Genomic DNA, 13791 nt, shown 5'->3' on the forward strand with positions numbered 1-13791 from the left:
GCAGGAGGATCACTTGAGCCCAGGGGTTCAAGGCTGAAGTGAGCTATGATTGCACCAATGCACTCCAGCCTGCATGAGACATTGGGACCTTGTCCCATACCCTGCAAAAAAGAAAAATTAATCAGTCCAGATGCGATGGCTCATGCCTCTAATCCCAACACTTTGGGAGGCCAAGGCAGGAGGATTGCTTGAGAGTTAAGGAGTTTGAGACCAGCCTAGGCAGCATAAGACTCCATCTCCACTGCAAAAAAAAAAAAAAAGTCAGGCATGGTAGTGCATTCCTATGGTTTCAATTATTTGGAAGGCTGAGGTGGGAGGATTACTTCGGCCTGGGAGGTTGAACCTGCAGTGAACAGTGATCACGCCACCACACTCCAGTTTGGGTGAAAAAGCAAGACCCTGTCTGGCAGAAACAAAACAAAACCAAAAACAAAGCAAAACTAGGTAATTCATTGCATTAACCAAGGAGGAAAACTGTAAGATCACCTCACTTGATCAAAAGCGTTTGACAAAATTCATCATCCATTCATGATAAGCACTTCCAGCAAATGAGAAACGAAGATACTTTCTCAGTCTGATAAAGGGTATTTAAGAAACACCAACAGCTAAGGATATACTTAATCATGAAATACTGTGTTTTCCCCCAAGAACAAGACAAGGATGTCTACTCTTGTGTCTTTATTATTTTAATAGAAGACCTAGCAAGTGCAGTGAGTCGGGAAAACAAAAGATAAAAGGTTTAAAGATCTGAAGGAATGTTTTAAAATTCTATTTGTAGATGACATGCTTATTTATTTATGAAATCCTAAGGAGTCTATAAATATAGCCACCAAAGCAAATGAGTAAATTTAGCAAGGCTGCAAATTTATAGGTTCAGTGTCTAAAAATCAATTGTATTTTTGTTAATACTAGCAGCAGACAAATAGGGGTGTTAAGAAAATTCATGAATAGTAGCGTCAGTACTCAACTACTTAGGAATACATTAAACACACACACACACGACCTCTGCTTAAAATGTCAAAACCTTGCTGAGAGAAATTAAACAAATGAAGAGGGAGTTGTGATTCTCATTTGGCCAGGTATGCTCTTACCAGACTGACACTCCCTCAATAACAAACTGCACAAAATTCTAAAAATAACATGAAGTACTGGAGAATAAACAAAAATAGGCATGTTTTAGAGGGCATTGACACTTGGAAGAAGGAAATGGCGCAGGCGAATTTTCTGTTGTACAGCTTTTGTCCACGTAAAGTGTACAGGGTAGCTAAAATTCCAATACAAAACCAAGTCTTTCTGGCCTTGAAGCACCATAGGTAGGACTTGGGAGAATCACAGCTACTGGAGAGTGAGGAGTGAATATCAGCAAGGAGAGTTTCAGAAAGAGAGCCCTGGATTCTGCCTACAAACTTTGCCAAAATCACCTGCTGACCCCACATGTGTGCGGTAGACAGTACAGCCAAATAATCAGCCTGATTTGAATTGCTCCATGGCAGAGTTTGTGGTTTGAATACAACCAGGTTAATTTTCTGGTGAAACAAAAATGAAGACTTTTTGGAAGACAGTAACAGAACCTCTAACTTCCATCAGGTAAAATTCACAGTGTGTCTAGCATACAATCCTAAATTACTTAACATACAAAGAACAAACAAAATGTGACCCTTTAACATGAGGAGACCAACCCCAGAAGACCTACAAGTTGGAATTACCATGCAGTAAACTGATCGATACCCTTGTGAATTGGAAAACACAGTAATAAGTTAGAGTACTTAAATTATGACTTCAAGAGTCACCTTGAAGCCATAGTAATCTGTACAGTGTGATACATAAAAACAAATAAGATAGCCCCAAATAGATAAACACTGTGTGCCTATTTGATTTTCAGCAAGGTTGCCAAAGCAACCCAGTAGGGAAAGGAAAGTCTTTCAACAAATAGTGCTGGAACAGCTGAATATCCATATGGAAGAATGAACATGACTCCACCTTATACTAGTGGAAAAAAAATAATTCTGGATAAATTGTAGTCCTAATTAAAGCTAAAACTATAAAGCAATAAAATATAGGAGAATATATTTGTGACTTGGGGGTAAACAGAATTGTTTAAAGTATGTAGAATGCAGTGACCATGAAAGCTGCAAAGTTAGACTCCATCAGTATACAAAGCATCTTATGAAAATCCATTGTTAAAAAATAAGTCAGAGTGGGAGAAAATATTTGCAAAACATTTCTGAAAGGATTGAATCTAGAATTTGTAAAGATTTCTGTAACTCAGTAATGGAAAGATAGCCTAATTTTAAAATGGACAGTAGTTGGCTACTTCACTGAAGATAAAGGTCCAGTAAAGAAGTGGAAAAGTGTGTAATATCAGTAGGCTTCAGGAAAATGAAAATTGAAACCATAGTGAAACACCACTGCACAATCATCAGACTACCTGTAATTAAAGACTGACCACACCAAATGTTGATGAGGCTTTGGAATAACCAGGAGCTCTCGTACGTTGAAAGAAGGAGGACTGTAAAATCATACTTCCGCTCTGGAAAAATATCTGGCGATTTATTGAAAAGCTAAACACGCATCTACCCACTGACTCAAGATTTTCACTTCTGGGTATTTACCCGAGAAAAAAGAAATCATATTTCTATAAAATGACATATACTTTCTTGAATATTCATGGCAACTTTATTCACAATAATTAAAACCTGGCAACAGGTCAGGTGTCCATCAGTGTAAGAATGACTAAACAAATTGTGCTTGTTCAAGTAATGGAAAACAACTACACACACACACATCATATACATTAACATGGATGAATCTCAAAATCATGCTGAGTCAAAAAAGCTAGACCCAAGTGAATATGTATCATATTCCATTCATAGACTTTCCAGAAGACACGACACCTGTGGTGAAAAGATCAGATTAGTGGTTGCCTCTGGGGATGGGGGCATGGATGCCAGACATTGAGAAAGGGACATGGGTGATGATCTTGACAGGGTTGAGAAGTGTACAATCTATGCATCTGAGAAAACTCAAATGGTACCATTAAGATACGTGTCTCATGCTGTGTAAATTTCACCTAAAGAAAAAAGGAACCGCGAACTCTACTTATGTGCATTCTTAAGTGTCTAGATTTGTGGTATCTGCAACTTTTTTTTTTCTCTCTCTCAGATAGGGTCTAGCTCTGTCATCCAAGGTGGAGTGAGTGCAGTGGTGCAGTTTCACTGCAGCCTCCACCTGCTGGGCTCAAGCCTTGGCCTCCTGAGTACTAGGAGCACAGGTGTGCACCAGCACACCCAGCTAATATTTTGGATTTTTGGTAGAGATGGGGTTTGACCATGTTGTCCAGGCTGCCCAGGTACAACCTTATTTTTAATGTTCCAAAAAGTAAGAGATGGATAGAGAGGTTAAGTAGATAGATGACAGAGCAAAGGAAAACAAATCCAAATTGCAGAATCTAGCTGATGAATATGTAGGGTGCTTACGCATAACTTTAATGGATGCTTGAAATTTTTTGTAATACAGAACTCAGGAGAAGATGGAAAGCTTGTTCATGGAAGTATCTGAGAAGTTGGAGTAAATACTTGGAAACTGTTGAGTTTTTCTTTTCTGAGGTGTTCCTCTCCAAAAGTTTGCTTGATTCTTTTTTTTTTTTTTTTTTTTTTTTTTTAAAAAAGATGGGATCTCACTGTTACCCAGGCTGGAGTGCAGTAGTGCGTCATAGCTCACTGTGGCCTGAAACTCCTGAACTCAAACCGTTGTCCTGCCTCAGCCTCCCAAGTAGCTGGGACCGCAGGCACGTGCCACCTTGCCTGGCTAATTGTAGAGATGGGGTCTCACTTTGTTGCCCAGGCTATTTGCTTGATTCTTAAGAACGTGTAGGGATCCAGCTCTACAGAGCTTTCTGCAAACTTTCGTGATAGAATTAGTTGTTAAAATTGTACTTACTATATGAGCATCAAAGACCTTGGAATAAAGCTATTCGTGACATATCTGGACATATTATTGGACTTAACTATGTTATTGATTAGGAAGACTTGGCATTAGTTTATTTTTTAAAATTCTGTTTTGTGTGTGTTCTTGTAAAATTATACAAATGACAGTACCACAGCGTTGTGTGATGAGCTCTACTTAGAGCTGTGTACAGTTTGGGTATCTGGAATGTTGATATGTTCTGTTCTGATTTGAAACTTAGAATGAAACCCTGACATACTGGGATGCGCATTTGGTGACCCTGTTTTTGAATGGTTACTATTTCATTGCTACAAGATAAAATCGAAAAACATTTTCTACAGAGTGAAGGTTTAAGTCAGTTAAGGACCCTGTTAAACTGTCTCCAGATTTAATTACTGCCCAATTATGCCTTAATTATGAAGGAATGTGAGCACTTATCAGCTATTGTTGATGATTCAACCTTTTTGAAATAAATTTCTTACTATATTTCTTTTGTATTTTCAGTTTTTATTCAGGAATATCTCAGGTTTTCAAGAGATACAGTTTTTTGCATCTGTAATACAGCAACTTTAAAAATCATTTGCACCTACTTGTTTCTCAATCAGGATTGTCTACATTTTGCAAACAATATAGGGAAGAGACTGGATTCTGAGGCAAATAAAAGGCCATCATTCTTAATCATTGATTAAGAATTTAAATTTAATCAAAGTAGTCACATTGTTTTCAGTGATGTGATAAATAAATAACATTTAAACATTTGTAGTTGAATACTACAGTCTATTTTGTGTCTTTCAATTATATTTGTAGTGAAGATAAAATACACAGCCACACATAGTACTTGTAATTATGGAGACTTAGAAAAATTATTACAGTGATTAACTCTTCATTCCTGAGCTGTTTAAACTTTTAGTCTTAAGTCACATATAAAAATGAAAGGATTATTTTCAGTAGAAATAATTATGGATGCATAGTTACAGATTATTCCCCTAGAAGTCTGTATTGAATGAGTAGATCAGTAATCAAGAGCTGGAACCTCAGGAAAGTTCCTTTTGTTGATAATATTCTGCTAATTAATTTTACTGAGTGTTCAGCATGCTTTAATCTTACCAAGGTGACAACTTAGGTTGTTACCCCTTTTGATTTCTTAAAAACAAAAAAACAAAAAAACACTGTTTAGGCAAGAAGATCATGAAAAATAACAAATGAGTAAAACAGTGGGGTTTATTACTTTCGATATTGATTGTCTAACTGCAGCACTAAATCTTACAGATATGGTAGGAACACTAAAACTGGTTTAAAGGGTTACGAGATTCTGTGATACGAGTGTTTTCTTCAGCTTCTCACTGCTTCTCTTTTCTTTCTCCATAACAAGGATGTGAATAAATATCTATATCCTTAATGCAAAAAAGTAGTATATTAATTGACACAAACATGTAATATCTGGATGATTGGAACAAAGTGCAAAATGTTAATTTAGATGTGTATATATGTAGGCAAGTGTGTACTTTGTAAATTGTACACTAGATATTAAATTTTAACTTCAGTTTTCAAAAGTTAGCTTATTCTTAGATGAAGAAAATCTTTGTTTTACTGAAATACTTACTGTAAAAGTTATTACTAGGGAAATTTGATAAGGATTTCTATCAGGTTTACTACCAAGTCATCCTGTTAGTTTAGTGATTAATATACTGTATGCCAACAAATGTAGTTGCTATTTTAGTTTATTTATGACTTTAATAGCTGTTTTACCTCTCCTCCCCACATCTTTTTCATTCAAGCTGGATATATAAGCAAGAACATTACACAGTTGTTGGGGGATAATCTGTTTTTAGGAAACTGTTCAATGCAAAGAACTTTGGGACTTTGCATGAGATACTAATATACGTATGATTGTTCATTTGCATATTAATGCAGGGACATCATTGTAGTTAATGGTCTGTTACATCTTATTTCAACATATTGTAATATTTCACATTAATTTGTTAGTAAGCAATATCAAATTTGTTCAGGCAGAATTTATGAGACCAATTTTTGCTGATATTTTTCAGTACATAAGAGTTTTAAGAATATCCTGACGTTAGATGGTCAAATAAGCTTAGGAAATGTTGAGCCAATGTGTTTGGGATATTGCTATCATTGTTATAACTTAATAATCTCTTTAGGTTATATTGTTGATTTCACATAGCAAGTAGTCTTAGTTTAACATTTTCAGACCTGTTTTCTATCCTTAGTACTTTGTAAACAGCCTGATGTTGTACAGGTTTATGTTTTTCACATTTGAGTAATGTACAGACATTTCTTGTGGACTTCCTTTAATATTAAATGTATAGAAACGTACTTGAATGCAAACATACGCTAACCGAAAGACAAATTTATACTCCGTTATATAACCCACAATCTTCCAATTAACATCAGTTTAATAGGTGATGGATACTAGTTTTACACAACTTGCAGGTTACTTTGAGGTCGATAATCCATTTAGTCTTACACAGTACTTGATATAAAGTAGCTAGCCTATGAAGATAATTGTCATCAAATATTTGTAAGATGCACATTTTTTTCACTTTGAGATGCCCCTTATAAATAAAATTGAAAGAGGATTTTCAAGTGTTACACAAATAATGTTGCATTTTAAAGTAGATAATCTTAGATTAGTGAAAGTTATTGAATTGGAGGTATAAAAGGCTTTTTATATAGTTGTTACAATCAGTGCTAGTTCTCTAAAATTTTTCCTGCATTTGTTTTTTTTAATATTTTTTTAGAAACTGGCCATACCTGCAAGTTATAACTTACACTTTTTATTAACAAAATGAAAACCTGGGAGATACAGTTTTTCCCCAGTGTTATTTAGAATGTTATAATTTAATGTGACTAGGAATAGTATAATCCACTTTTTGTACTATGAAAATACCAGTTGGGTCATCAAATATGTTGTTTGCTGGGTTTGGTACACAGAGGCCTTTGAGAGCTCAGGGTGTTGCGGGGAAATACATTGTGGTTAGACAGAATCTTTAAGGAAGAGTGGGTGATTAAAACTGCCTGATTAAAACCTACCAAAAGGCATCTTAAAAATTGACCTGGTTTGCTAGACATATTAAAGAATTAGTAGTAAAGTTAAAAGGTGGCTAGGAAGGGGCAGTTAACATAAATGCACATGGAAGAAAATTGGTACCAAAGGTTCATGTGAGACAGAAAGGACATTGTGTGAGAAAAGAATGATCAGGGCTCAGGCTGGCATGTTACTATTTGTCTGTTGTTATAATGCCCAAACTGTGCTTTAGATGATGCAGTATAGGAAGTAATGTGCCTCTGATGTTTTAGAACCGTATCTTTTTATAGAAGTGTCGAGAAGATGTTGATTTGCATTTAATTCTCTGGCAATATTTTCTTGTTTTATTTTTACAATTTTGGTGAAAGGCAGTACATTCACATGGCTCAAAAATACGTATGTTTATGTATGTATATATACCTACAAGCATGCATATACACAAACATACATTGGAACCTCTCCCCACTCTGTCTGCACCTCACGTAACTACTGTTCATGATGTATGTGTGTCTTTATGCATATATTAGCGAGTAATTACAGATCTTTTTACCTGTCCTTTTTTAATACAGGAAGTAGCATGTTTTAGACCTTTCCATATCAATTCATAGGGTGCCTTCATCATATGCTAAATTGTCCTATGAATTTTTTGTTGGGACTTTTTCTGTTTTGGTTTTTACTTTTCTTTGTGTTCTGTGTTTTTCCTTTTTCAGGTAAAATTTTCACATGGTGAAGTGCACAAATTATATATTCGATTTACTTAGATTCAGCAAATGCATATACCAGTGTTTTAAGATAAAGAACGTTTCAATCATCCAGAAAGTTCTTTCATACTCTTTCCTAGTGGTTCTTCTGGAAACAACCACTGTTTGAAATTTTTCACTTTGAATTTGTTTTGCCACTTCTAGAACTTCATGTAAGTGGAATCATTCAGTGTAGATACTTTACTGTTCAGCTTCTTTTGATCACTATATTCCCAAGATTCATCCATGGGTCAGTAATTCTTTTTCAAGATTGTTTTGCTACTCAGGATCCTTAGTATTTCCATATGCATTTTAGATCAGCTTGTCAGTTGCTACAAAAATATTTTTGCTGAAATGGTGACTGTAATAGATATAAAACAAATCGGCAACAATTCATTAGGGAATGAGGGCAGATGGACATCTTAATATTGACTCATCTGTGAATATGCTGTATCTCTATATACTTAGCTTTTAAAAAGTATCTTTGAGCAAAGTTGAGTTTGGGCAGAGTTCACAGTCACATTTTGATGTTTTTCCCTTGTGCCTCTTTCTTTACAGGGTATCTTCCTTCTTTTTTCAAACTCTCTGGCAGCCCCAAATGTGTCCTCTGATTCTAGGTCAGTAAAACTGCAGTTTTCTAAAAACAAACCCCCTGCAGTGTTCTGTTTGAATTCTAGTTGCCCTGCCTAGCTGTGACTGGGGAGTGCCCTTGGGTACACAGCCACAGAAATGCAGCTCTCATCCAGTACAGTTTGCAGCTTTAACGGGTGGACCTCTCTACAGCTTTTGTCTGTTTTTGATCTGTCTCCACTGTTTTCAAATAGTTGATTATTATATTTTGTTCAGAGTTTATCATTGTTATCTGAAGGAAAGTTAGCCTAATTGAGGCTGCTCTGCCATTACTGGAAGTAGAACCTCCATTCTGTTTTGTGTATTCTTTTACTAATTGCATACTGTTTTAATTATTGAGAATTTGTAATGTGCTTCAGAATCTGGTAGGACAAGTCTTTTCTTTGTTAGAATTTTTCTGGTCATACTTATTTATTTTGGCTTATTATAGTATTTGGACTAATACCTGGATTTTTAAAGCATTTATTTTTATTGAGATTGCATCAAATATATAAATTTGGTAGAATTAATACCTCTATGATGGTATCTTCCTGTGTAGGGTCATATGTTTTTCTTTTTGCTCAGTGCACTTTTGTGTTCTTTAGTTATGTTTAAAATGTTTCTTTGTATAGTTTGACAATTATAATTACATTTATCTAGATGCTGCTTTATACAACTCTCACTATCTAAGGGGGATTGGTTCTAGGATTTTTCACTCATACCAGAATTAGTGGATGCTCAAGTCTCTGATATAAAAATAGCATTGTAAGGCTGGGCATGTTGACTCACTTCTGTAATCCCACACTTTGAGAGGCTGAGGTGGAAGGATCACTTGAGTCCAGGACTTCAAGACCATCCCTGGTATCACAGTGAGACTTTGTCTCTACAAAAAGTGTTAAGATTAGCCAACTGTGGTGACACACGCCTAAGTCCCAGCTACTCAGGAGGCTGAGGCGGGAGAACTACTTGAGGCTGGGAGGTCAAGGCTGCAGTAAGCCTTATTTTAAAAATAAAATGGCATTGTATTTGCGTATAACCTACACATATTTTCTCATACTTTAAATCAGCTGTTCCCAACTGTTTTGGCACCAGAAGCCAGATTCATGAAAGACAATTTTTCCACCGTGGCGGTGTGGCAGTGGTTTTGGGATAAAGCCATTCCATCTCAGATCAGCAGGCATTAGTTAGATTCTCTTAAGGAGTGCCCAACCTAAAGCCCTCGCATGTGTATTTCACAATAGGGTTCTCATTCCTATGAGAATCTAATGCCACTGCTGATCTTCCAGGAGGCAGAGCTCAGGTGGTAACGGTCTCTCCTTTGCTGCTCACTTCCTGCTGTGCATCCTGGTTCCTAACAGGCCGTGAACCGGTATCAGTCTGTGGCCTCTGAGACTCCTGCTTTAAGTCATCTCTATATTATGCATAATATGTAATACAATATAAATGCTGTATAAATAGTTGTTGTACCATATAGTTTTTAAATTTTGTATTTTTCAATTGTATTTTTTTTTAGTTTTTAAAATTTATTTTTGTTACTTTTTGATCCGCAGTTGGTTGAATCCAAGGATGTGGAACCCTTGGATACAGAGGGCTCTATGTTTTATTATAAATTGGTTTATTTTAAAAAATATTTTTTATTATGTAAACAGGTAATGATTTTACTAGCTAGAAGCAAATTTGATATTTTAAAATAAACCTTTTTTTTGTTAGGCATGATAATGATGGAACTGAGGCTTAAATATATCCTATGGCAGCAGTTGGAAAGTGACTGAATTAGGGTTGGGGTCTAGATCTGCCTGCCTCTAGATTGATTGCAAGTTCTTAACAATTACTGTTTATTCTTCTCTGATTCCTTTCAAGGATTAAATAAAGTACAAATTAAACTTCATGCTCTATTTTAGATTCTGGTTCTCATGTCAGTCCCAGAATAACTGGAGTGAAATGTTCTGATAGCAGAGCAGAATAGCCTCTTGCACTACACTTTTGTTAATTATTTTCAAAGAAGAGTCTGCTGTATACCATTTCTTTCATAAACTGAGACTTGCAAGTCTGTAGAATTTAGGTGATTCTATTGTGATTTAAACTACATTGTGCTATATGTTTCCAATAGATATTTGACAAATATCTTTTAAATAAACCATTAATGTCATGGTTTTTAAATCAGTATATCATTGGAAAAAAGGAAAAGGTCTAAGCCTTAATTTACCTGGCTTTTTCTGACTTTTATAGTCTGGTAAATTTTGCAGCCTGAAAAAGCAAGAGAATCTGTAAAATACTTCAATGAGGTGCTGGAAAATTTCTGAACAGGTTTTATTGTGAACTGTCCAGTCACTGTAGTCCCCAAAGCAGGGCATGACGTGTTCCTGCAGCCTGATAGCTATGTGACAGCACCTGTAGCACTAAAGCCAAGGATACCAGGTGGTTCTGTTGCCTGGCCACAGGAAGCCAGCATTTCTCACCATTGCCCTTTGAACTGTTGATCCAGTTAAGCTCACTAACAATGTGTAAATTTGAAATTTAATCAATTGCTTGGTTTATCTTCAAAAGATGTTTTGAAATACTTCTTTCTCCGCATTGAGGTTTTGATGATTTTGTAATATGTGAGAAATGGACTTTTCAGAAAAGTACAACTTAGTACTTGAGACACTGGCTGTCAAAGTTCCATTCCAGAACTTCCTTTTAAATTCTCTTTCCCTTCTCCCACTGACCAGAAGTTACTTTGAAATGAAGTAGAGGTAGGGAAAAAGGGAGAATTAACTCTGAGCTGTCCATATTCTCGAGGGAAATGTGGGAGAAAAATTTTAAGGTGGTATACTAAATTAGAATGACTTCAAAGTCTATTTCTTTGTTTATTCTAGAGATAAGAGAGCAACATAATTTTCAGTAAAACTTAAAAGTATCATGACCAAATAACCGGAAAATCTTAACTGTGGATGTATGTCTATTTTTATGGGGATTTTTTTCTATATTAAAATCAGATGACATCTGTTTTTAGATATTTTTTTTAAAAATTGGATTATAAAATGAAGCACTGTTAGTAAAGCTGATGGCAGAGGTTTTAGATCTTTTGAATAGAGGAAAGTGGTAAGGGCATTATAGGTATGATTCATTGAGCTAGAGGGCATTGGTGTTCACATTTTAGAAACATAATCATGACTTATCTGGAGTCACATGTTCCATTTTATTGGCTTCCTTCATATAGAAAATATAGTAACCAGCACTACATGCCTGTGAAAAAGTGAAGCAATTGTATATTTTCTGGGTGAAGGAAGTATTCTGTACATTCTCCATGTTTTACATCATGGTATTTTGAATAACCATGCTTCCATGTTCACATCAATTTTTTGTTTTTCAATTTATGCACAGCACTTGCTCTGAAATTTGGGGACTGAGTACACCAAATACGATAGATCAGTGGGATACAACAGGCCTTTACAGCTTCTCTGAACAAACCAGGTGAATATTCTGCCCTCTGTTGAATCCTAGAGATCTTGTGGGAGGGGGGTATATTTTGAAAGACCTATATGGGGTTGCTTAGTGTAATTTTGCCTAGGATGTTTCCTTAATGTAAAATAAGGCATAGCATTTAAAATATCTGCTTGCCAGTATAAAAAATATATTAAATGTTTCAGCTGATGTTTTAATCAATGCAATTCTAGTTTGAATCTTCTTTAAATTGCTGTATCCCCTAAAGAATAAGAATTTTGATAACTATATATATATTTTAGCTTGAGATCAGATTATAATCTGTTGTTGGCCTAATTTTTAAGTAGATACATGATCAGTTTTGCTAAATTTCTTGTTACCAAAATCTCATCTTTATACTAATAAATACATATTTAATGAACCCCTTTTATTACAATTAACAGTAGGTTAACTCATTTTTATGTTACTTTTTAAAATCACTTCATTCTCTTTTTTGCGTATATGGTATTTGTTCATTTCATCTCATCATATTCATCACCATCCACATTTATTTGTGAACTACATATATATACCTCAGTTCTCAAAACAGTCACAACTGGGTAATGAGTTGTAGTAGTCTGAGGAAGTTACTATCACATCATTGTTGGTATTTATCATTCTTCACACTAGTTCCTTTTTTGACTATTCAGTCACCTCCAGAATTAATACCCTTAGAAGCATCTCCAAAATGAGTTTGATTTTCTAAACATAGAAGTTAACGAAGTTTTTCAAGTGTAACTGCATAAACTCTATTTTTTTAAAAAATCAGTTTTTCCCAAGTAGTTAGCCTTTCATTGGCATTTGAGTCATTTATGTGACGTATTTATGAGAAACATCTGCTAGTGCTGCTGCATACTTTTATCAGATCCATTAAATAGTACATTTTTCTTCTTGATTCTCACTAAAACTAACTAAATGGCTGTCATTCTTTTCTTTATGCTTTTGCTGTACTAATTTAGCCCATTCGACTACACTTTTTTTTTTTTTTTAAAGTTCCCTCCTTTGTTTTCCCCTTGCTTCCCGATAGGTCTCTTGATGGTCGTCTCCAGGTATCCCATCGAAAAGGATTGCCACATGTTATATATTGCCGATTATGGCGCTGGCCTGACCTTCACAGTCATCATGAACTCAAGGCAATTGAAAACTGCGAATATGCTTTTAATCTTAAAAAGGATGAAGTATGTGTAAACCCTTACCACTATCAGAGAGTTGAGACACCAGGTAGGAACAATGCAAGTTTTTTTCTTGGTTTTGAGTTAAATGCCTGAACTTAAGTATATTTAAGTAATCTTGTGACCCAGGAAAATTTTAGTGTAAATTCTAATAAATTACCTTAAATTGTGCATATTATTTGGTGGTAATTAAATTTTTTTTATTTTTAAAAATTTTTAATGGGAAAACGTATCTTGGAAAGATGTGTGTGTTTCTTGGAGTAGCATGTGATTTGGCATGAAAGTGCATATCCAGGAAATCCTGTAGATTGGCAGTCTGCTTAGAGCTGTGCTGATGTGCTTCTACATGTCCCTGCTGCAGTAACTTCTTTTCAAGCATTTTGCACTTGGAGTGCTTTTAGAAGTACTTTAATGACATCATTTGTATATACGCTGTTTAGTAAAGCTTGTAATAAGACTTCATTTAGTTAGCTGTCTACCTGAAACTATTAAAAAATATAGCAGTAGCTGTATTTTTGGAAATTTTTCTATATCTGATTGTACAGATAAAGACAATGTTAACTTTTCCAATGGGGATTTATGAACTTTTATGGTAATATATTACCAGGATCACATTGTTTCCAAAAGTTTGAGATAAATTAGAACTTGGAAATTTGGATAATAGACTACATAAGTTAAAGCCGTAATCAGATTTGTCAGACCCTAACTTTAAAAATTAAGCTGCAACTTCTCTTCTTCTTGTTGAAACTTTAAAAAAGGTTCCCCCACTCCCCTTTGCTCTTTGCCATAACTAGGCTTTCTTGAACTTTTT

At 35.1% G+C, this 13791-nt stretch overlaps 2 protein-coding genes across 14 annotated transcripts in view; both read left to right on the plus strand.

Moving 5' to 3' along the window:
- Nucleotides 1–13791, plus strand: part of IER3IP1 (immediate early response 3 interacting protein 1) — a 1095035-nt gene that overhangs the window by 358182 nt on the left and 723062 nt on the right. The window lies entirely within an intron of this gene.
- The window catches only part of SMAD2 (SMAD family member 2), a 96560-nt gene that overhangs the window by 48767 nt on the left and 34002 nt on the right, over nt 1–13791 (plus strand). For 5 of the 9 annotated variants that reach the window (XM_050768174.1, XM_050768176.1, XM_050768175.1 and 2 more), the window contains 2 exons: nt 11710–11799; nt 12836–13029. In XM_050768174.1, the coding sequence (XP_050624131.1) occupies nt 11710–11799; nt 12836–13029 (284 nt within the window). Of the gene's footprint in view, nt 1–8292; nt 8352–11709; nt 11800–12835; nt 13030–13791 lie in introns of all 9 variants that reach the window. The other 4 variants (XM_050768178.1, XM_050768177.1, XM_050768179.1 and 1 more) reach the window with 2 other exon arrangements.

This window comes from Macaca thibetana, chromosome 18, assembly GCF_024542745.1.
Source record: "Macaca thibetana thibetana isolate TM-01 chromosome 18, ASM2454274v1, whole genome shotgun sequence".
Lineage (NCBI taxonomy): Eukaryota > Metazoa > Chordata > Mammalia > Primates > Cercopithecidae > Macaca > Macaca thibetana.